The sequence below is a fragment of the Pelobates fuscus genome, chromosome 12 (genome assembly GCF_036172605.1).
Source record: "Pelobates fuscus isolate aPelFus1 chromosome 12, aPelFus1.pri, whole genome shotgun sequence".
Classification (NCBI taxonomy): Eukaryota; Metazoa; Chordata; class Amphibia; order Anura; family Pelobatidae; genus Pelobates; species Pelobates fuscus.
In genome coordinates, this window is record NC_086328.1 from 4942628 (window position 1) to 4968428 (window position 25801).

Consider the following 25801-nt stretch of genomic DNA (forward strand, 5'->3'; position numbering starts at 1 on the left):
GTAATATATATATATTGGTGTATTTTTATAATATATATATATTGGTGTATTTTTGTAATATATATATATTGGTGTATTTTTGTAATATATATATATTGGTGTATTTTTATAATATATATATATTGGTGTATTTTTGTAATATATATATATTGGTGTATTTTTGTAATATATATATATTGGTGTATTTTTGTAATATATATATATTGGTGTATTTTTGTAATATATATTGGTGTGTTTTTATAATATATATATATTGGTGTATTTTTGTAATATATATATTGGTGTATTTTTGTAATATATATATATTGGTGTATTTTTGTAATATATGTATATTGGTGTATTTTTGTAATATATATTGGTGTGTTTTTATAATATATATATTGGTGTATTTTTGTAATATATATATTGGTGTATTTTTGTAATATATATATATTGGTGTATTTTTGTAATATATATATATTGGTGTATTTTTATAATATATATATATTGGTGTATTTTTGTAATATATATATATTGGTGTATTTTTGTAATATATATATATTGGTGTATTTTTGTAATATATATATATTGGTGTATTTTTGTAATATATATTGGTGTGTTTTTATAATATATATATTGGTGTATTTTTGTAATATATATATATTGGTGTATTTTTGTAATATATATATATTGGTGTATTTTTATAATATATATATATTGGTGTATTTTTGTAATATATATATATTGGTGTATTTTTGTAATATATATATATTGGTGTATTTTTGTAATATATATATATTGGTGTATTTCTATATATATATATATATATATATTGGTGTATTTTTATAATATATATATTGGTGTATTTTTGTAATATATATATATTGGTGTATTTTTGTAATATATATATATTGGTGTATTTTTATAATATATATTGGTGTGTTTTTATAATATATATATTGGTGTATTTTTGTAATATATATATATTGGTGTATTTTTGTAATATATATATATTGGTGTATTTTTGTAATATATATATATTGGTGTATTTTTATAATATATATTGGTGTGTTTTTATAATATATATATTGGTGTATTTTTATAATATATATATTGGTGTATTTTTGTAATATATATTGGTGTATTTTTATAATATATATATATTGGTGTATTTTTATAATATATATATTGGTGTATTTTTGTAATATATATATATTGGTGTATTTTTGTAATATATATATATTGGTGTATTTTTGTAATATATATATATTGGTGTATTTTTATAATATATATATATATTGGTGTATTTTTGTAATATATATATATATTGGTGTATTTTTGTAATATATATATATATTGGTGTATTTTTGTAATATATATATATTGGTGTATTTTTATAATATATATATTGGTGTATTTTTGTAATATATATATATTGGTGTATTTTTGTAATATATATATATTGGTGTATTTTTGTAATATATATATATTGGTGTATTTTTGTAATATATATATATTGGTGTATTTTTGTAATATATATATATTGGTGTATTTTTGTAATATATATATATTGGTGTATTTTTATAATATATATTGGTGTGTTTTTATAATATATATATTGGTGTATTTTTGTAATATATATATTGGTGTATTTTTGTAATATATATATATTGGTGTATTTTTGTAATATATATATATTGGTGTATTTTTGTAATATATATATATTGGTGTATTTTTATAATATATATTGGTGTGTTTTTATAATATATATATTGGTGTATTTTATAATATATATATTGGTGTATTTTTGTAATATATATATATATTGGTGTATTTTTGTAATATATATATATTGGTGTATTTTTATAATATATATATTGGTGTATTTTTGTAATATATATATATTGGTGTATTTTTGTAATATATATATATTGGTGTATTTTTATAATATATATTGGTGTGTTTTTATAATATATATATTGGTGTATTTTTGTAATATATATATATATTGGTGTATTTTTGTAATATATATATATTGGTGTATTTTTGTAATATATATATATTGGTGTATTTTTATAATATATATTGGTGTGTTTTTATAATATATATATTGGTGTATTTTTATAATATATATATTGGTGTATTTTTGTAATATATATATATTGGTGTATTTTGTTAATATATATATATATTGGTGTATTTTTGTAATATATATATATTGGTGTATTTTTATAATATATATATATTGGTGTATTTTTGTAATATATATATATATTGGTGTATTTTTGTAATATATATATATATTGGTGTATTTTTGTAATATATATATTGGTGTATTTTTGTAATATATATATATTGGTGTATTTTTGTAATATATATATTGGTGTATTTTTGTAATATATATATATTGGTGTATTTTTGTAATATATATATATTGGTGTATTTTTATAATATATATATATATTGGTGTATTTTTGTAATATATATATATTGGTGTATTTTTGTAATATATATATATTGGTGTATTTTTGTAATATATATATATTGGTGTATTTTTGTAATATATATATATTGGTGTATTTTTGTAATATATATATATTGGTGTATTTTTATAATATATATTGGTGTGTTTTTATAATATATATATTGGTGTATTTTTGTAATATATATATTGGTGTATTTTTGTAATATATATATATTGGTGTATTTTTGTAATATATATATATTGGTGTATTTTTGTAATATATATATATTGGTGTATTTTTATAATATATATTGGTGTGTTTTTATAATATATATATTGGTGTATTTTATAATATATATATTGGTGTATTTTTGTAATATATATATATTGGTGTATTTTTGTAATATATATATATTGGTGTATTTTTATAATATATATATTGGTGTATTTTTGTAATATATATATATTGGTGTATTTTTGTAATATATATATATTGGTGTATTTTTATAATATATATTGGTGTGTTTTTATAATATATATATTGGTGTATTTTTGTAATATATATATATTGGTGTATTTTTGTATATATATATATTGGTGTATTTTTGTAATATATATATATTGGTGTATTTTTATAATATATATTGGTGTGTTTTTATAATATATATATTGGTGTATTTTTATAATATATATATTGGTGTATTTTTGTAATATATATATATTGGTGTATTTTGTTAATATATATATATTGGTGTATTTTTGTAATATATATATATTGGTGTATTTTTATAATATATATTGGTGTGTTTTTTTTACACAGGATACTTTTGTTATTTCAATATTTTACAAAAACAAATCTTTTTAAAAGTTTACCAAAGAATAAAATAAAGGCCTTAGACATCAGCACATTATTCTACTCCCTCCCCATAATTAAAGGCCAGCTGTCTCGTTTTTAATCTAATAATAATAATTTCATCAAGCTTTGAAAGGAAATTGATATTTAATTAAATAATAACCTTAGCTTTATTACCGGCGGACTCCTGCCGCCATATTCCTACACCCTGGCCCAGACGGTTTGGTACCTGACACTCAGTCTCTATGGCTTCCATGTCTCTGTGCTGGGAGTGAAGCTGGGCAGACCATAGAGACTGACTGCATACAGTGTATGTGCAGGGCTTTGCTATGAGAGCTCTCGGCCACTAGGTGGCGCCCGCTCTCACTCTCTCTGTGAGCGCTTCCCATACCTGGCTGGCAGGTGCAGGGATGGATGGCGCTGGACACGTCATGTACGTAGTTTAAGCAAAGCATGACGGGAGTTGTAGTTTTTGCTGACTCTCTGCCTGTCCCAGTGCTGTGAATTCGTCCCATGTTTGTTCGGCTACCGCCATCTAGCGGCCAGCCGGGGCATGACACGCAGTATAATTCGTTACGTGCGCGGCCCTGCTGCCATACGTGCGCGCTCCCGGCACCGGGCAGTATGTCTCGCCGGGCCCTCCGGAGGCTGCGCGGGGACCAGAGAGGACAGGAAGAGCCAGGGGGGCCCCTGGAGGCAGAGGAAGAGCTGCTGAGCCCAGAGCCTCGGAGTCTGAGATTACTGGAGGAGAGAGGTGTCAATAACCCCTTCCAGCTGGTGAGTGGGGCAATAACAGGGGGTACTAACCTCATACAGGGGGCAATAACCTCATACAGGGGGTACTAACCTCATACAGGGGGTACTAACCTCATACAGGGGGTACTAACCTCATACAGGGGGCAATAACCTCATACAGGGGGCACTAACCTCATACAGGGGGTACTAACCTCATACAGGGGGCAATAACCTCATACAGGGGGCAATAACCTCATACAGGGGGCAATAACCTCATACAGGGGGCAATAACCTCATACAGGGGGCAATAACCTCATACAGGGGGCAATAACCTCATACAGGGGGCAATAACCTCATACAGGGGGCAATAACCTCATACAGGGGGCAATAACCTCATACAGGGGGCAATAACCTCATACAGGGGGCAATAACCTCATACAGGGGGCAATAACCTCATACAGGGGGCACTAACCTCATACAGGGGGTACTAACCTCATACAGGGGGTACTAACCTCATACAGGGGGTACTAACCTCATACAGGGGGTACTAACCTCATACAGGGGTCAATACCCGCCTACAGGGGTCAATACCAGCCTACAGGGGGCAATAACCTGGGGGCAATAACTGCCTACAGGGGGTAATAACCCCTTCCAGCTGGTGAGTGGGGCAATAACAGGGGGTACTAACCTCATACAGGGGGCAATAACCTCATACAGGGGGTACTAACCTCATACAGGGGGTACTAACCTCATACAGGGGGTACTAACCTCATACAGGGGGTACTAACCTCATACAGGGGGTACTAACCTCATACAGGGGGTACTAACCTCATACAGGGGGTACTAACCTCATACAGGGGTCAATACCCGCCTACAGGGGTCAATACCCGCCTACAGGGGTCAATAACCTGGGGGCAATAACTGCCTACAGGGGGTAATAACCCCTTCCAGCTGGTGAGTGGGGCAATAACCGGAGGGTAATAACTGCCTACGGGGGGTAATAACCCCTTCCAGCTGGTGAGTGGGGCAATACCAGGGGGCAGTAACCGCCTGCAGGTGAGAAACGTGGTCCACAACAGCTGTGGGGCCATGGTTAGACATTGCTGTATAAAGGAAGTAAAAGTGGCTTTATTTACTGGAAGCAGCTGGAACAGTTTTCTGTCGCTGGAACAAGAGCGATCCATTTTATCATCTATTTAAACCTTTCTTAAAGCATAGTTTCATTTTCTCTCTCTCTCTCTCTCTCCTCCCCCCTCCCCCCTTCCTGACTTGTGTTTTATGCAGCAGACACATACTCCAAGTAATCCATGTATAAAGGGGAAATATGAGGCAAAAATGTGGTTCTTTGTTGAGCTCATTTGCATACACCTACCCTTGAATCCTTTGCCGTAGTGCGATAACTGTTAAAGTGGGATATCTGTGGGAAAAGCAGGTCTTATGGTTTGCCTGGTGTGTGTATTTATGTTTAACATTGCATTAACTATCCTCTTCAGGTGGAAGAGGTTTTCATCCACACTTGTTTGTGTGTGTGTGTGTTTTTTGCCCAATATGTCACCAGCTAAATGCAGAGTATGAAACCTCACCTATCCATCTTTCAGATTACAGATCTCGATGGGGACCCTCCAAGTGACCCAGATACTGGGCAGGTGGCTCACTCCAAAGAGAATGCGGAAGAAGAATTAGAAAAGGATGGCAAGGTCGCTGGCACACAGGTATGGCTAGTACTGGTATTATTAGGACAGCTTCTAAAACGATCTCTGTACAGTATGGTCAGTGCTAAACACCTCCTCATTAAACCACTACGGTTTGGGGTTACCCAGCCAGGACTGCAGTGATATGCTGGAGAGGTTAGTACAATTCACATCAAATCCTGTTCAGGTCACACTTTAGTGAAGTAGTTTTTCCAGAGTCTGAATATGATAAACGGCAGACATAAAGGACTACATGTTCCATGAAAATCCTTCCAGAGTTCCTACGCATGGCTTTTTATTATTTTTTATATAAAAGTGACATCACTGCACGTAGCGCATCTATTCCTTAACACCATCATGCAAAGCGTTAGGAAAGGAGCATTGTTGTCGCAGTTCTGACTCGTCACCTGCCACGAGTGGGTTAATGTGTGTTTATTTCCTCTGTACATGGTGTGGATGTAATTGAGCTCACTATGTTTTGGTTCAATAGTCAGAGGAATCTCCAAGACACCTGATGTTTATTATACTTTTTGTAGAGGGGTGCAATGCATAAATATCTCATCCCTTCTAGGAGATACTACCCGGCAAAACCAAGAAAAAGAAGAAGAAAAAGAAAGGGAAGAAGCTTGCCAATGCAGACGGTCTGGTAATTAGTATGCTCTGTGATTACACTTTGAAATCCTGTCGGTATTCTCCGCTAAGAATTGCCTTGTCAATCTCTGATATCAGGGTTACAATATGAACATTAAAGGGACACTGTAGTCACTATAACAATTTCAACACTTTGAATTGGTTCTAGTGTAGTCCCCAGGCACTGTGCCTGCATTCAGAGCAGTAATCACTTAATACGTGTCCCTGGCCACCCCAGGGATGTATTTACCACAAGGCATTTGCCTAGGGGGGCACTTTCGGGGGGGCGCCAAAAAATGCCACCCCAAGCTCCCAGACAAATGCCTTGTTTGCCTCGTGTTCTGGGGGGGGGGGGGGGGGCGCTGTCTGTGAGTGTGTGTGCCAATGACTGTGTATTTGTCAGTGAGTGTATATCAGTGCATGTATCAATGAGGGCATGTGTCGGTCAGTCAAAAAAATGGCCTTGACACGAATTGGGGGGGCAAATTTAGATTTTGGGGGTGCCCGAATTTAGTCGTGCCTAGGGCAGCACAAATCCAAAATACACAACTGGGCCACCCGCAGTCCGACCCTTTCTAGAGGTGTGGCTAAGGCAGAATTTAAACACTTCCTTGTAGTCATATCCTTCATACTGTCAGTTGGAGCTCTGATAGGCTAAAAGCAGTCAGCTGACACCCTCAACCAATCACAGCTCCCATTGCTGCTCGGGCCAATACTTCCTCCTTAGCCATAGCAGCACAGGGGGGATGGGCTGCTGGGGACTCTTATTTAACTTTAACATTTAAAAACATTAAAAATTGAATTTGAATGAAATGATGACACCAGGGGATCCAGACACTATAAGCAGTTTAATGAGATCAAACCGATACAGTGCCTACAGTATCCATTTAACTATTTCTGTATGTAGCATGTACATGGACTTTTACATCGTCCATAATTCTAATTGGAACAGAGATTACATTTTATAGATGAATGTTGAGATTTGGTAAACTACTGTGGTTGGTCTTTTCACGTTGACCGTGTTAGGAGTCTGACTCTCGTGGTAATGGATAGAGGTGTTCTATCCATTAGTGCAAGGCAGGTGCTCTGGGCAATCTCCACTGAGTTAAACAATCAGGAAGTAACAGAACTAGGTGTCTGACACTTTATTAAAGTGTCAATGTTTATTGAAATCTGCACTGTTTGTAAAATGGGGGAACAAAAAGAGGACACACTCTTCACAGATAAAGCATTTCAGCAAGATAAAACTGCATTAAATGTTTGGAGTGTTCATTTACTGTATCACAAAACTGGACAATCCAAAGGGCCTGGGAATCCTACAGGCAGGAAGTCGGTGGATGTATTTTGATACGGTGTCTTAGACCGGTCCATAGGGGTAACCATTATTTCTAGGTTTGTGCTGTGGTTATAGCTGATCTCAGTAGCCTGGTTTGTGTGTGAGTGACCATTCTGTAACATTGCTAGCAGTGATTGCTTTACCCGTGTCCATCCACTCACTGTGCACTGGTTCCTCCTGTCCGCAGCCTGACGCAGGGATTGATGACGCGGATGAGCTTGGCGATATAGACCGCATATTGGACCACATAGAAAATTCCAATGGATTCACCTATCACAACCAGATTAGTGGCGTCTCGGACACGCGACCCTTGCTATATGTGGAGCACAGGTATACACACCCACTATACAGAAAAGCATGTTCAGGATTTGCTTGTTTGTTTGTTGATTTTTCCTTCTTCAAATATCCTACAACACATTTACAGATAAAAAAAAATCAATGGAAATACTTGGAGCAACCTAGGGAGAATGCAGATAAATGGGTACCCCCCACCCCAAAACACATTCTGCAACTGGCAATCCTGCTTCATGTCAGTCAGACCATTTTTGTTTTAAATGTATTTTGTAGACAGTACCTTTAAAACATATATGCAAAATAATACATTGATACTCACATGTGAAGGTCCTGCATTTGCTGTAAACCCTGGGCTTTGCTGCTTCTGCAGTGAGCTCTGCTCAGACCTGAAAGTAATCCACCAAACATGATGCTCTGTCATGAAGAAATGTGGGGGGGGGTTTGTTGGGGGTTTTTGTGCAAAAATGGAATACTTCAGGATGGGAGGGAGAGGTGTACTGAGCAGCCTATGCACGGGATACACTTTGGAGAATAGCTTACATTTTAATTATTGCGTTAGTTTCCTTTTATGAGCAACTGTAACATTTTGTGAATAGGAAAACTCCAAACAGAACTTTCGCTCTCCTATTATACATATTATTATAACTAAGAAGGCACAGACACTTATGATCTTAATGACTGAAGGTTCAATCAATCTAGATGGAATAATACGTGAATTTCTAGTATCAAATAAAATAGGTCTTCAGATTGATGGAGTCCAGTTAACTATAGTCCATGATTGGAGATTGGAGTTAGATTGAGGATGTTTTCTGCCTGTCTATACGATTCTAGGGTTCAATCCGTGTAACAGTTTATACACCCATGTTTTGCACATGTTACTAACTATTACGGCACTGACTGTTTCAATTGCCATTTCATGGACAATCCCTTGGATCTGTATGACTTAGACCTGGGCTTTAAAATTCCAGTCCTGTGTTACTACTCAGGCCTTTAAGGTTACTTGCCACTTCCAGTCACACTCATCAGGGGTCAATTTCCACTTGCCAGGGCTATATTTTCACTTGTTAAAAACTAGTGTCGACTGGAGATTTTGTGCCCTGACCTAGGTTTCTTGTGGAATAATTAAAGTTAAAAGAAACCCATCTACATTCTATTTTGTTCAACTGTTGTAAATCATGACTTTAAAATGACTATTTAGTACACTATTTACTTACTACCTCTCCTCTGATGATTTCTTTCACATGTGGAGGTATTCTTGTACTAGTGTTATACTTTTCTTGACAGCTCAATGTGTGTTTAATTCTCTTGGATGTGCTCCTTCCCATGTACAGGAACCTGAGTGCAGAGACAGAGCTGAAGAAGTACTTTGGTTCCCGTGCGGTCATGGGAGATCAGAGGTGGGTCATTCATTACTGGGAAGATGCTGTAAAAGGAGGATGGAGAAGTATATTAAACACACCTACACTTAAAAAACAACTTAACCAGTTACAGGGACACGAGTCACCTGAACAACTTCAGCTTAATGAGGTTGTTCAGGTGAGGACTATAGCTCCCTGCAGCCTTTCTCATGTAAATACTGTATTTTCTGAGAAAAGTTGCAGTCACTCAGAGTGAACCAGAGGGACTTCGGAGTTGATGGAGGCATAATATGCCTCCATCCACGCAGAGCACAGGGCAGCACTGTGCATAGCATCCTGTGATTCAGTATCTCCTCCCTCTGCATGCAGACACTGAACTTTCCTCATAGAGATTAATTGGTTCAATTCATCTCTATGAGGAGATGCTGATTGGCCAGGGCTGTATTTGAATCATGCTGGCTCTGCCTCTTTCTCAGTCTCAGCCAATCCTATGGGGAAGCACTGTGATTGGATCAGGCTATCACGTTAGCAGACTGCTTGTTTTTCCTGAGTCTAACAGCATGCAGGTTTACAGCTTCAGGCTTGAATACAGTAAGATTTTTACTATATTTATGGAGGCATGAGGGGCCCAGGGGGGCTAGATGGTCTTGTTAACACTATAGGGTCAGGAATACATGTAGTTGCACTGGTGACTATAGTGTCCCTTTAAGCTAATAAAGAGACATCATAACATGTCAAGCTTTTTCTTTTCCTTTTTTTTATGCATCTTAAAAATCTTCTACATCAGTGAAAGTAGCAAGGGAAGCTGATGAATACTCTAATTTTGGGACTAGATATAAAAGCCCATAAGGTAAAATAGTTCTTACATTTCAACAAGAATAATGGGACATATCAGAAACAAATACACAACATAAAAACCCAAAAACCCGACCGAACCTCCTTAATAAAATATTGACTGTAAGAAGTGCATTGCGTTTCACAGGCAGCGGCAGAGGCAACGCCCACATCAGCGAAGCACCTGGCTGACCTCACCAAAGAACACGTGGCCAAGATACAGTAAGACAGGTGAGTTCTCTAAGATAATCTTAAATGGGATGAGCAGAACTATGATCAGATTATGGAATTCCTCCGTCCAAGAAAACATTAACAGTAACTGCTTCAGTATATTTTATGAACCTTTTATGTGGAACCAAACAAAGGCATCCCTTCCCCCCCCCCCCCCCCCCCCCACAAATCTAAAGAGATTTCCATGTATCCACACTAAGGGAAACTGTTAATTCTAGGCTCCAAGATAACAATGTGATCTCTCTGGATCAGTAATCTGTGATTAATAAAGGCTGTGTTAACCCTAAAAAGTCATATCCTGCTTTGTTTTAATAAAAAATATTCACTGTTTGTTAAAGGCATCAGTGTCCTAGATCTCTCTACTTTGTACAGTTCTGTTAGTGAACAGATCACTAGTGATACATTTGTATACTTTTATAATTTCCCATTTAGATACTTTTTGGTGGTGTAATTATTGATTGTGATCAAGAACCCTCCCGTGATATTTCTGTTCATTTTAATTGTTTATTTTTATTGTTACTCTGCCCACCTCAGGCATTACTATGAGCCTCCTGGAGACCCGGCGGGGAGTCCAGTATTTTACATTTGAACACCAGCGAGATTACCAGCAAGTGCAATTCAAATTCCTGGATGCTGTGGAGTCCATGGATCCCAATAACATTGTGGTTTGTGATAAAACCTATAACTAAATTTGTTCTCCCTGTTTAGATTGCTTTTTTAGCGGAGCTGCTGTTGGACTGTACACAGGTCTGGAGAATATGAAAATTATTCTCCAGGAGTATAGCTTGCCAGTGCAAGTAGTACCATAAAACGGCTATTTCCTTTTAAAAATATTGTCCCTGCTCCCTCCCCCTTCTATCCTACTTTTTCCAGTCTAAGTCTCCTTGGTTTGCCCGGCTGCTAATAGTCTCCTTGGTTTGCCCGGCTGCTAACAGTCTCCTTGGTTTGTCTTGCAGCTGCTCCTGCAGATGAACCCATACCATGTGGATTCCCTGCTCCAGCTCAGCGATGTCTGCCGTCAACAGGAAGACCAGGAAATGGCTCGAGATATAATAGGTAAGTGGTGGTTCATGAGTATATGTGAGGTCATGGCTCCAGCTAATTTTCTGTAGTCTGTTTGCACAGGTTAGCTTATTGAGGGCACGACTGCTTATATGGATGTTATTTTCCAACAGAGAGGGCACTGTACAGCCTGGAGTGTGGTTTTCATCCTGTGTTTAGTCTCACCAGTGGGACATGCCGATTGGACTACTGCCGACCAGAGAACAGGTCCGTAACCAAACATCTCTCTGCTAAACTACAACCCTGCTCCTATGGTAGTGAATCTGTAGTGTAAACATTGACTTTTGGTACTAGCCACAGCAGTGTGATGGTTTACCGACGAACTCCTGTTTGTTTTTTTTGGTTTTTTTTAAACGGCAATTCCCATGATGCTCAGCCAGCCTTGCAGGCAGAGTGTCGTGAGAAGTGTTGTTTAGAAAAATTGGTGATTTCACATTAGACATGATGCCGCCTCTTTGAATTCTTTCTGTAATTGTTGAAAGCATTTATGGGAGCGTGCCAGCTGTGTAATATTTTATCAAGCTATCTACCAAGAGCTTCAGCACTTTCTGCCAACCCCAAGATGGTAAAAAACATTGTTACATAGGCTGAATGGTTTGTCTTCTTATTCGTAGTCCACCTGGCTCAACTCCCTGTATCCACTACTAATGCTGGATAGCTGGAATTTACTGAGCTAACTGGGTATGGTGCTTGTAGTGTTCCTTCAAACTAATAAAAATGATTTGAAATTCTCCATAATTTAGAATGATGGGAGATGTAGAAACTCCCTTGAGGATTACACCCAACCTGTAGCGTTCGGCTTGTGCAGCTCTGTAGGTGATGAACATTCTATTATCCAGCATTCTCTCCTTTCTTTACAGAGGCTTTTACCTTGCACTTTTCAAGCACCTTTACTTCTTGGAGAAGAGAGGCTGTCCGCGAACGGCCCTTGAGTTCTGTAAACTCATCCTCAGGTGAGTACTGTGCGCCTTTCTTTCCAAGTTCAGGAATTGCTTTCCCTGTAACGGTCTGTAAATAGTGATCTCTTTTGCTAGTCACAGTGATGTTTAATAATTCTTCTTCTTTGATGCAGCCTTGATCCAGAAAACGACCCCCTCTGTATGCTGCTGCTTATTGATTTCCTGTCACTGCGAAGCCGCGAGTACAGTTTCCTAATCCGCATGTTTGATGAGTGGGAGGTAAGTTTCGTGCTGGGTGCAGTTCCCCCAGGAGGACAAGCAGATGGCTGAGAACTATTTATACAACGATTGATTATTGAATGCATACACCTTTCTGTACAGAATTTAGTTTCCTATAAAACCAGTCCTCTAACACTATATCTGTGCCTTGCAACACCATAGTTTGCTTTAACTTTTACAAAATCCCACCCCCAGCATGTCCATTAAACGCCGCGTTTAATGGACATGCTGGGGTGGGATTTTGTAAAGATTGGTCGAATAGAATGTCTGTGCAAACCTACATCAAAAATATATGGCCAAGAGAAGGAATGTACAGAACGCCTCATACTCTGACCAGCTCAAACACTTACACGGGTTATAAAACCATCGGTCAAAAAAATAGTCTTCTTAAACTTGCCTGTGAGCCAGCTCTGAGACAGTGTGCACTCCGATCCTGCGCCCGTGAAATCATCATACTTGGTGACATGTGCCGAGTTATATGTCCGGCCATGGGTCACACAATATATAATCTAATTTCTTTTAATCCAGTGACCCTAGTGGAAGTTAGTCTGACTGCTACGAACAGGCAAAAAAACTAGATCCTAACTTACAATTCTTTATATAGATCCGTCACATTCTTCAGTTCAGTACAATAAGAAACAAGACAACCATTTAATTATAATAAAACCTGTATAGATAGAAATCCAGCGCACTCACTTATCAACTAAACAGCTACTTTGATGCTGACAGCTTTGACTAGTTTTATTAAAACACCTAATCTAGGCAAAAAATAATGGGGGTTTAGTTACACTATATGATCATACATTGTATAAGCCTGCCACTAACGTCAATGTACCCCATCTTTGGCAGGTCCTACTCTCACGTCAATGTACCCCATCTTTGGCAGGTCCTACTCTCACGTCAATGTACCCCATCTTTGGCAGGTCCTACTCTCACTGCCATCTGTCTACTAAATGAGCTACTCACTTGGGGAAATCCTTCCATCTCGCGTTCTCTGCAGTACAAGGCTTAAATAGGGTCCTGAGATGAGACAGCTGTGACAGGGGGCGGTGCAAAACCAAGGAGCTGGCTAGACTCCAAAATATATATGGGAAAACAAGGAACTGGCTGCACTCACCTAAACATGCTTAAATGGGGTGCTGCTGGGGGCCAATAAGTGCAGTAAAAATAGAAATCCAGCTCACTGCCGTGAGAGTAGGACCTGCCAAAGATGGGGTACATTGATGTGAGAGTAGGACCTGCCAAAGATGGGGTACATTGACGTTTGTGGCAGGCTTATGCAATGTATGATCATATAGTGTATACTTTGCCTAGATTAGGTGTTTTTAATAAAACTAGTAAAATCTGTCAGCATCAAAGTAGCTGTTTAGTTGATAAATGAGTGCGCTGGATTTCTATTTTTACTGTACTTATTGGCCCCCAGCAGCACCCCATTTAAGCATGTTTAGGTGAGTGCAGCCAGTCCCTTGTTTTCTAATAAAACCTGTATGACCTGCTGTAACAGTCGGTGAAGAGGGCCCTGCCCAAATGTACTGATGATAAATACGATGAATGTATAGTGGCTGACGAATTTCCCCCGGCCATCATTATATGTCTGCCAGAAACTGGCACTGGGCTAGACATGGAAGGCACACCCTGTCCTCTGCTCTTTAAATCAGTAAACAGACTGATGTGTGGGACTTTAATGATGCATTCTGGGTGTCCATGTTATTGTGTTCCCATTGACTTGTCAATCACGCATACCATAGACCAGTTCTATACACTGGCTTGTGGTTGCTTGTATTCCTTTGCAGGACTGTAGTTCGATAAAGTCGACATACCCATTGTGAACTCTAGTCTCCTTGTGTGAAGCGTTATTAGATTCCACTTCTGTTTTCCAGACTCATCGGAACTTATCTCAGCTCCCAAACTTTGCATTTTCTGTCCCCCTGGCCTTGTTCCATGTCGGCCAGCTGGACGACCTTTCTGAGGAAGAAAAGCGAACGTCCACCGATCGAGCAAACTCCCTCATTCGGCAAGCTCTGATAATGTTCCCAGGAGGTAAGTTTTTTTTATTTTTTATATCTGCCTTTAAAGAAGGAGTAATGTTAAGGTGTGTTGAAGTTGTGCTAGTCATACACTCTGTCTGCATATTTTCTAAACTTTGAATGAGATCCGTCTTTAGCTCAGGGCTGGTTTAGGAGACAGGCCTACTGCAAGCACAGGAACTGTTGGTACATCTCCTACATTTGTGCTGTTGTAAATATTTTAACCAATATATTATCATAGTACCTTTATCAACATCTAGCTCATGTCTATGTCTATTTGCAGATATTAGAAATGTGATGGTCACTAACAAAGAGATAATTTACCCCTATGTGTCTCTCGCCTATAAATCTGTTACTCCCAAACTGTCTGTGTGTCTGCACAACCATGCATCCGCTTTCTTCCTATGGATTTTAAATCTCAAAAACCGTTTGGGGTGCTTCCTGGCAACCCGTACAACTGTGTTATTGCATAACTATTGCAGGTTTAGGGGTGGTAGAGAAAAGCAGCTGTGACACGGTTTACTAGGTAGCTGGCAGGATTAGGGCGCTATATAAAATACACTGAAAAAACACAGCTTTTATTTATTTATATTTTGGGTTTTTAAAAACAAACTATATATTTTTTTGCTTCTTAGAATAGAATTTAGTGACAATATGTTTTAAGACGATTTAGTGGCATGTAAACTGTAAAGTTATAGCTTCTCCTTTTATATAGTAAGGCTTCCGAGGATTAGGTATATTTTAGGAAATGGGCATCCAGCAGGCAGCTTTCTCATGATATTTCACCAGCCATACCATCCGTAACAAGTCAGCGAGATGGCGTAGTGGTTTGGACTCTAGATGCCGTATCTCAGAGTCAACTTTTTTATTTCTGGCACATTAAACTGTCTTTAATCTTTCCAAGTACTTGGAAACTAGTGACAATCTAAATGTATATTTCAGATTAAATACTTTGCTGTTAATGGAAGTACAGACCTGGCACTTCTGTTCTGTTCAGGCTCTCATAGCTTGATATTTGAGATGTAAAGTGCCCTGATCTCCCCTTGTTTCTCTCTTTTGGCTAGTTCTCTTGCCGCTTTTAGATTCCTGCGGAGTTCAGCCAGATGCCGATGTCACTAACCATAAGTATTTTGGTGAAATGGTAAAGTCAAGGTAAGACTGGTATTGAAAATGGTCTATATAACCTCTTAGAGTCAATACATTGTGTATATATATATATATATATATATATATAAATATATTTTTTTTTTTCTTTTTCGCGTCTCTCACCAAGCAAGTAAAGTGTATGTTTGGCATTCCACCAGTTGGTGATAAGGTTATAGATTATACACATGTCTTAACTGAATTCCGTTCGAAGTCATTACTGTTAAATTACGTGAAGCTTTGACAGGAACGTTGCTCTCCATATATATGGTTGGGACACCAACTCTGATATATTATACATATTGTATATCAGAGTTGGTGTCCCAACCATATATATGGAGAGCAACGTTCCTGTCCAATACTATGACTATACATATATCCATTGTACAGCGCTACGGAATCTGATGGCGCCATATAAAAAATATATATGTATTACAGATCAGTGCACTCGCTTATTAACTAAACAGTGATTTCAAATCGTAAAAAGTACTACTTTAAAACACCTCACCTAGGTAAAAAATAATAATGGGGGTTTGGTTACATTATATGATCATACATTGCATAAGCCTGCCAACTGCATCAAAGTACCCCATTAGGTACTTTGATGCAGTTGGCAGGCTTATGCAATGTATGATCATATAATGTAACCAAACCCCCATTATTATTTTTTACCTAGGTGAGGTGTTTTTAAGTAGTACTTTTTACGATTTGAAATCACTGTTTAGTTAATAAGCGAGTGCACTGATCTGTATACTTTGTATTTTGGTCTCAGTAGCACCCTGTAATAAATCCATGAATAAATGCATGTTTAGATGAGTGCAGCCCTCCTGACCTTGTGTGTGTGTGTGTGTGTGTATATATATTTAGTCATTGTATTAACTATCCACAGACTTCAGGTGCAAGGGGTTTTTAATCACCATTTTTTCCCCATCATAACCTATTTGGATTTTGCTTCCCAAGCACTACCAAGCCTCACTGGCAAGCCAGTAACCAACCTCATGCTGATGATTTGCATTAACAATGAAACAGCTGTCCATGAGTGGTTCACTGGCTTTGCATCTTTTCCTGAGTTGTGTTTCAAAGAAGTTGTATACAGCAAACACAGATATGAATCAATGTTTAAAATGGAATGAGGCAAAAATGTGATTCTTTGTTAAACTAATTTGCATATGCCCACCCAGAATCCTTTGCTTTGCGGTTGTAATAACCCCTTCAGTCACTTACCTGGGTCCAGTGCCGATATCCCCCGGTGCTGGCTCAGCTCCGCCCACGCTCCTCCCCCGCCGGCGGGGGAGACCTAATGCGCATGCGCGGCAATGGCCGTGCTCGCATTAGGATCTCAGCATAGCAAAGCATTACAGTATCTCTTTAATGGTCCTGTTTTTGAGGCCACCATTGAGTGTGTGTGTATGTATATATGTGTGATATATATATATATATATATACACACACACACACACACACCGTTAAGATGGATGTTCTGCACTCACGTTTGCAGTAAAGATTTGCTTTTATTGATTACATTAAAACAATGCCAAAAAAATTTCGACGTTTCAGTCCCAGTGTGGGACTTTCCTCAGGACAACATGCTGTCCTGAGAAAAGTCCCGCACTGGGATTGAAACGTCAACATTTTTTTTGGCATTGTTTTAATGTAATAAATAAAAGCAAATCTTTACTGCAAACGTGAGTGCGGACGATCCATCTGAACTCTGTGTTTTGATGACCACAGCCCAGCACCCGGATTAAAGAAGTATGTTTATTTACAGCCTGCAGTGAAAGGAAACAATATATAGCTATAGTTATTGGATCCGTTGCAGAAGCTATCAACCACTTCTGATGAGTTTGTGACTTTCCAGTTGTAAGTCCCCATAATATTGCACTGTGAGAGTTTATTGTACTTGACCAGTTTCCACAAATGCTGACCTCAATTTCTTTTGTGTAAAATCTGTAAACACAAAGCAAGAATAAAGCCATTGCTTAGTATTATTTTATTATTTTTTGCAATTGTGTCTTCTTAAAGGAAGTGAAACCAAGAACAAATGAAAAACAAAACCGCATAAGGCCGTTTATTTTGGTATTAAGTGGGCAGATGAAATTGGTTGATAGGCATGATCTGTTCTCAAAATCTGGCTTTTCGTTTTGTGTATCAGAACAGTTCCTCTAGCCATTGCAAGTGAAAGTACAGTTTCTGTGTCATGCTCCCTCCAGTAAATTTGATGGCCTGCCTAATAGGTTACGGCTTGAAATTTTAAAGGTAAACTAAAGTCACCAGAACAACTACAGCTTTATGTCTGAGGAGACGCTGATTGGCCAGAGTGGCATTTGGCTCCGCCCCCTACAATACATCCTTGGCTGAGATTATCACAATTGACTAGCTCAGCCAATCCAATGCTTTTCTATGGGTAACATTATCAATGCCATTTCCTATGGATCGGGGGCGGGGCCAGATGTGAGGAGCCCAACGTGGAAATAAGGTGAGTAAATCACCTTTCTACCAAGAGTCAAGGGGGGGAAGGGGCTGGTTACTATAGTGTCAGGAATAGACGTTTGTTTTCCTGACACATTAGTGCCCTTTTAAGCCCTTCATATAATTTGTTTTCACTGTATCAAAATAAAATGCTCCGATAGGTTTATATGAGAGTAAAGTAAATCAAAAAGACTAATTGATCCTCCGTCAATATTAACAGTAAAGACACACATTGCTTTCTCTGTACAGCAACATCAGGATTTTCGATCCTGGTGAATGAATGATCCGCACGCTAGTGGTGTGTAGGGCTCACCTCCTTTTTCTTTGTAATGCCTCTACATACAGGCAGACGGCTGCCCTGACCCAGCTTATTTCTTTATACATCGAACGAAGTCATAGTCTTTGGAAGGAAGCTGCTGTAATTTCCTGGCTGGAGACAAACGTGCACGAGGTCCTCCATCTTCTGAACAGCGACAACCCCTTCATACAGGAGTGTGAACAAAGGTGAAAATTCAACACTATATGGTGTCATGAAAGTAACTCCCTGGTGAATTTGCACTGTGCATTACATGATTGTATGTAGTGTAAAATACATATCATTTTGCAGATCACATGATTATCCATGTAAGCAATAAGATTAGGCATTTCATGTTATGCACAGTCAGTGTGTGACTTGAGATTTATAGCACATGTGATGTATTGCATATTGCATCCTAACTGTTCTGAAACGTGGTGCTGTTATTAAGGATAATTTCCCCATAGAACAACTATTAAAGGGACACTCTAAACATCATACCAACTTTAGCTTAATGAAGCAGTTTTGGTGTATAGAGCATGCTCTGCAGTCTCACTGCTCAATTCTCTGCCATTTAGATGTTAAATCATTTTGTTTCTGTTTATGCAGCCCTAGCCACACACCCCTGCATGTGACGGACACAGCCTGCATGGAAAAAAATGGTTTAATTTTCTTGATCAGACTGATTTTGCTAGTTTTTATAGGTTATGAAAAGAAGAGAAAACCGTAAGACTCACAGGTCTTAATACTCAAAGTACAGGTGGTCTCGCAGGAGCCCTAATGTAACAGATAAAGTTACAATCTAAGCTGTGCATGACTCGCAGGTCATGATGACAAGTCATCCAAGAATTTGCCATTCAGTTCCATACGTGCGATTAATGGTTATATTACCGATTAACTTGTGCATTTGTAGGCAGTTGCTTACAAATCTCAGGTCCTTAAAGGACCACTCTAGTGCCAGGAAAGCATACTCGTTTTCCTGGCACTAGAGTGCCCTGAGGGTGCCCCCACCCTCAGGGACCCACTCCTGCCCGGCTCTGGAAAGGGGAAAGGGGTAAAAACTTACCTTTTTCCAGCGCTGGGCGGAGAGATCTCCTCCTGCTCTCCTCCTCCGATCCGCCTCTTCTCCTCCCTGTCGGCTGAATGCGCACGCGCGGCAAGAGCTGCGCGCGCATTCAGCCGGTCACATAGGAAAGCATTCTCAATGCTTTCCTATGGACGCTGGCGTGCTCTCACTGTGAAAATCACAGTGAGAAGCACGCAAGCGCCTCTAGCGGCTGTCAATGAGACAGCCACTAGAGGACATAGGGGGAAGGCTTAACCCATTCACAAACATAGCAGTTTCTCTGAAACTGCTATGTTTATGAAAAAATGGGTTAACCCTAGAAGGACCTGGCACCCAGACCACCTCATTAAGCTGAAGTGGTCTGGGTGCCTAGAGTGGTCCTTTAAATCGAGGTATAATGAGTGGGGCACAAAATATCCAAGGGATTAGCAATTTACAGGTTGTAGGAACAATCATTGCGAGGCTCACAAGTCCCTGATATATAACCTGTGGGTTCCTAGGCTAATCCTCCCACTCTGAAAGCTGGCTGCTAAATTCTGAGTTATTCTGAACATGAGTACCTAAAGTGCTAATTATGTAACCACACAATCTAAATCAGGTTGGATTGGGGAATCTATAAATGGGAAGTCTCATGAGCCTGCGAGCTAGTTAAACACTGTATTAAAAGCTATAAAGGAAGTGTACACATTAGATCTCTCTTTATAGGAAGTGTGTAGGGAGACTGTGTGATTCACAGCCAGGGGAGATGTGACGAGGGCTGTATAAAGAGTGAATTTCGTCCTAAATGACTTTGAATTGAGCAGTGAGACTGGATGGGACATTCTCTATTCACCAAAAGCAATCGATTTAGCTAAACTTGTTTGTGAGCTTATAGTGTTCCTTAAATTTGTGTCTGTTTTGAGTTCTTTCCTCTGTTATGAAAGAGGCCCTTGGAGAAATACATGTAAACAATAACTTCCCACAGCAGAATTCCTGTGACATAAAAGCTTTACTACTGAACAGAAATAGAAGACCCAAGCTAATGCCGCCCGGGGCAGTGGGATCTTGTGAGACTCTCTTCTATTTTGTCTCTTTGCGTTTTTTCTCTTGTTTTTTTTTTTCCATTGCCAGGAGGAAGGTGCGGTATCAGAGTGCACCCAGAAACATACTTCGTCATATCATCCTATCTGAGATCAAGGGGGTTAGCATAGCAATGCATCTGGTGAGTAACCCACTGGCTGCTGGAAACTCTTACTTAGATTATCACAGAACGTAGCACTAAACCTTACAGGATAGCTTTTAAATGTTAGAAAATAGTCTGAGAAATGTGTGCGTAGCCGTGCATCCAGCCACACCCTCTAAAAGGCTCTCTATTTGGTCATTTGACGGGTAGCACTGCAGGGGTTGGAGATCTGCTGGGAATGTAATCCTTTAGGACCGGTGTCACAATCCTGACCATGTATCAGTGACACTACTTAAACAATGCTATTGCAGACCTGAACAACTTGGCAGTAGGTAGGGGCCAAAATTAAACAGGCTAAAGTTCTTCAGGCCGCCGATAAGTTTAGCTCCTCCCTTTCCAAGAAGTGGTATAAAATTACATATAAAAATACAGATATACACAGACACATACAGATATGCACACAGGCAGACATACAGTCAGACGCACACAATAACAGGAGCGCACACACACTGACAGATACACAGGCACATGCTGGTCAAAATATACACTTTTATAGCCACCTTCCAGTTTCCTGCCTTTTGAGTGCTGGAGAGTGGCTTTCCTGGTGTCCAGGCTGAGGATGTTGGAAAAGTAGGGGCTGACTCTTGCAGCCTGCACCAGATCCGCTCCGCCTTCTCCTCTCTGCTCCCTCCGTGTAACTCCAGTCTCTCCTGGCCCCCTCCTCAGAGGATCCTCCCGCGTGTGATAGAACACAGTCTCTCAGAGGAAGTGACACGTGGCACTTACCTCCTCCCATGCTGCCTGGAAACATCCCCTGACGGGACCCCTGCTCACACATGCCAACCCGAAAGGCCATAAGTGCGCAGGCCACCCGATGGGCCTCCTCCTTGTGCAGCACAGCGGTTGTTTGTCGCAGGCCGCCTGAAATCCTTTCGGGGGTCGCACGTTGTGTAGTCTGCACTATAGCATAGGTATACAATCCTCAGCCCCTAGCTCTACACACAAAATCATTTACTTAGTGTTTTCCATCTCCGAGGCTTCCATGACGCAGCTTACCTCTCCAGCATCTGCAATACCATGGAGTAATGGTCCAATTCAGTGCAACTCGAAAAGTAGAATTGGGGTCCATGCATGGCATATGTTTCACGCAAATTCAAGCTTCCCCTTTGGAAAGCATTGAATAAGTGCTTCCCAATGGGGGGCTTCCACGTCACGCTATCACATTTTACTCTGTCAGTGCAGAAGATGCCCCTCTAGTGGCCATCAGGAAGAGACCGCCACTAGAGGTGGAGTTAACCCTTCAATGTAAACATTACAGTTTCTATAAAAAAAAAAACTGCAGTGTTTTACATTTCAGAGTAAAGAAGACAGGGACACTGCACCCAGACATGTCACTGAGATACTTTCATCATGACATGAGGTGGTCTGGGTGACTATAGTGTTCCTGTAAGTCTGGTTCTGAAGGAGATAGTGTTAGTTAATGTGCCTGTGTGTACCCCATGGCTTGGCTTAAGTGCCTCCAATTTCACAGGACCTCCGGCACTTCATAATGTTTGAAAATAACTTAAACTGATAGCTCTGTTTACTCTATAGGAAAAAAGGGATATTCAGATACAATACAAACCATTGATGTGTGCTATATACAGTCCAATCTATTAAATTGTTATTTAACTACAGGAACTATTATGTGGGCCTTTCTGCTGTTTGAGTGCCTCGAGGCAAGTAAGACAGACATGTTTTGTTCTCTCTCCAGGAAGTGTCCACGCAGCCTGTGCTAGGATTTGATCCTCTTCCTCCTGTTGATTCCATTGTGTCCTACTCCAGGCCGGAAAGGTAATCAATCTACCTAAACTACATCTGAGAAATTCCAACTCACTCATTCGCTGCAATAGTGAGGACTGAGAGGGGTCGCTCTGCTAAAGATGGATTATAAGTGTCACTTCCTAGAAGCTCTCTGCTTAGCGTGAATAGCTAATAACAAAAACGATTTGATACAGTTAGCATCTCAGAAATAAAGGAAAGGAACACAGCCTAGCATATATACAGACTTGGCACTGTAATAAACGTTCCTATGCTAGGTAATAAAAATGTTCTGTGTCCCAGTGAAGGACTAGCAATGTCCCATAAGATGCCAGTATCTTGGTCCATCAGTGTCCCTGTAACATTCTCCTTATGGATGAGTTTCGTAGATTACACCATGCCGCATTTTATAATCTAGGTAGCACATAATACATGGGCGTTTGCGTCTTCCGGGTGATATTCCTGTCCAGGGTGGCAGCTGATTTAGTCACTTGCTGCTCCGGGCAGAAATGCCAGGAACAAGTCACCTGGATAACCTTTTTCGGAAGGCTGCAGACATCTGATCCCATTAGGCTGGCTTGGTGACCAGTCACAGGCAGTGTTTACCATTCTGGAATATGTCATACTCGCACGTTTAGAAATTAGGCAATTTGGGATATTACAACCTTCGGCAGATGTCCAGCTTGTCTAAACTATTGGGACTGGGAAAACTGCTACAGGGAGATGGGGTAATATCCAATCCGCCAATCAGAGTGATGGACTGACAGACCTATATGGTAGAGACAGCCATATGGCAAATCTGCTGGTACTTTGAGTGCTCATTGAAATGAGGTGTGGTTTATTTTCTGAATTCCTTTTATTTGTAAATTCTTCTTTCCAGGACTAGCCGGGCGCCTAATGAAGGAACCTTATCACTTTTCTTCCGATCTCTTTTGCCAAACTTCAATCTGCAGGTTGTACGTCATGTTTTCACGTCATGTCATATTGGTATTCTGTTTTTCCTTTTTTGTAAATGGACTTAAATCCTAAAATACTCTTTTCTCGATGCACAATATTTCAGAGTTCCCTTTGCAAACATGGCACAACATTGGGTAATCAGCTCAAGAGAAATTAAACGTGGCCAAATATTGGTACGGCAGAATACTTTAACTCTAGTTCTAGCTAGTAACTATATACGGCCATAAGAACCATGTTGGCTACAAAAACACCCATGGGGGACACGACTCCTGTTTTATTGCCATGCTTTTCTTTTGACCTAGAGATGTACACGTCTGCAGAATACACACATCCTGGATAATGAGTATTACATACACATGCACTGAAGGCAAACAGACAGGTTAATTAGTTTTGTCCCATGTAACTCTGCACACCCTCTTTGTTGGTGACATTCTATTTACCCCTTACAGTGAAAGTTTATAGTGATATGTGAGCTTTGAGATAAACAAAAACACATCAAAATGTAGTGCATGACACTGGGGAGCTATGGCACCTTGCCCTAATGCCCAACAAGGAATCCTGGGGCATTAATAGCCTTGTGTTTGATGCATGCTTTGTGATTTGCTTATTCTTGGTGATGTTAAATTAATGCAGCTAATAGTTTTTTAGCTATTAAAAAATATCCTCATGCAATCAAATAATTATCGTTGTGAGGCTGTGGAAAAGCGTTACGAGGACTAGAGTACTTCCGTTCTAACACTGGCAATTGATGGTTTGTCAAAATATTTTTATAATTACTCAAACAGCAGGTGTAACATTTGAAAATGTTTTGCGTAAGTTATGCAATGGAATTCTAAGCATTGAATATGATAAAGTGTATCTGCTGTCTTCTCGTGTTATATTTGAGGTGTTTGTATTTTACATATGAATTCGCTGTAATGCTGACACTAGTTGAAGTGATGAATCCAAGGTGTGCCCTTGGACTTTGTTGTTTTTAGGGCTCTGGTATCTGAGCATTATATTTCATGCCTGTAACCTCATCTCCTATGCTTTATGCCACAGGGGGAACCTAATCAGGACGGAGAAGCAGCAGGAGCTGGCAGGGATTTAAATCGAGGTGTTAATCAGCTTATGGCGGCCATGAGAGACATGCTGGCAAACATCCAATTCCAGGAGCCCCCGCGTGAGGACAATCCGGATGAAGAGGCAGATGCAGAGTGGGACTGACTCTCGTGTCCATCTGCCACTTGTCTGCTATAGTTCTAAAATAAATTCTAATAGACTTTCCATGTGTGTGACCTGGATGTTTTGGGTTTAGAATTTTTGTAGGTGTTTGAGTTCCAGCAAATGCCTGGCTGCTTAAAGAGAATATGAGAGAAGTGGCTTCTGTTTGGTGTTAGGACACTGTAACATGCAAAGCAAGGCCCCCACTCATTAATAAATCTCATGTGAGCTGCAACACCCCCTTTAAAATTAGACCTAGTCACACGGAAAATTGTCATTTTCTGCAGAAAAAAATAAGACTTTTGTTCAGGAAATGAACTGCTCTGACTCCTCTGTGTTTGTGGCTGTTACTGTAGCTAGAGGCAGGGTCACTGATTGCTGTCATGATACTGCCTCCTGCTCCTTGACCGCACAGGACACGGTTCTTGGTAAATGCTGGACAGTGTCCTCACTGATGGCTTGCTGTTTAATGGAAAGCATGTACCAAGAAATGAAGTTAAACATAATTACTTTCATACAATTTGTGCATTTGCCAGCATGCTACAATTTCTCATATGCACTATTGAAAACTAGAATGTGCCAAACTCAGAAAATTGAATCCTCGGTGCTGCTGTTAAAGGTGAATTGGCTTCATGAGTCTTTTCACAATTTTATTATTATTAGTGACTTGGGTGAGTTGATATTATTACAATGCCAGCGACCACACTGTAATTTGAATATCCGTGCCTTTTAAGGTCTAATTTGATGGAGTTTGTTTCAATTCAAGGCTCCATCGTATCACACCATGGGTGACCGTAAAACAAATATTGTGGGCTTCTTGTTCTTTAAACTTGTTCTATAGCAAACGTTTGGGAAGATACCTGGTGTTACTGGGCCATAACAGCTAATTGTTGGGATTTGGGCTCATGACTCAGATGTTTGTAGCTGTCCCATTGTCTTTTCAGATCATGCCTGAAAATATTGCAATATTCCGGATATGATTATGATACGTGCCTTGGATGTGAAAGACTGACATAAAACACATTCTCACTCTA

General features: G+C 39.2%; 1 protein-coding gene across 2 annotated transcripts; it reads left to right on the forward strand.

Moving 5' to 3' along the window:
• Positions 1 to 3903: 3903 nt before the first annotated feature.
• On the forward strand, positions 3904 to 24830 carry TCF25 (transcription factor 25). 2 transcript variants are annotated; one of them, XM_063438586.1, is made up of 18 exons: positions 3904 to 4073; positions 5630 to 5743; positions 6294 to 6368; positions 7876 to 8018; positions 9314 to 9379; positions 10323 to 10405; positions 10940 to 11070; positions 11362 to 11461; positions 11581 to 11674; positions 12328 to 12420; positions 12540 to 12645; positions 14526 to 14685; positions 15737 to 15824; positions 18630 to 18788; positions 20756 to 20846; positions 22561 to 22640; positions 23488 to 23563; positions 24606 to 24830. In XM_063438586.1, exons 1-18 carry the CDS (start codon positions 3921 to 3923, stop codon positions 24768 to 24770), a joined length of 1977 nt encoding a protein of 658 aa, XP_063294656.1. In that variant the 5' UTR covers positions 3904 to 3920; the 3' UTR covers positions 24771 to 24830. The 2 variants fall into 2 exon arrangements, with proteins under 2 accessions (XP_063294656.1, XP_063294657.1); XM_063438587.1 differs by having other exon boundaries at positions 23488 to 23560.
• The last annotated feature ends 971 nt before the right edge of the window (positions 24831 to 25801 follow it).

Coding starts and splice junctions, on each gene's coding strand:
- TCF25 (XM_063438586.1), top strand. CDS start 3,921: ATGTCTCGCCGGGCCCTCCGGAGGCTGCGCGGGGACCAGAGAGGACAG. Junction 5,744..6,293: donor GCAAGGTCGCTGGCACACAG/GTATGGCTAGTA, acceptor CATCCCTTCTAG/GAGATACTACCCGGCAAAAC. Junction 15,825..18,629: donor GGTGAAATGGTAAAGTCAAG/GTAAGACTGGTA, acceptor CTCTACATACAG/GCAGACGGCTGCCCTGACCC.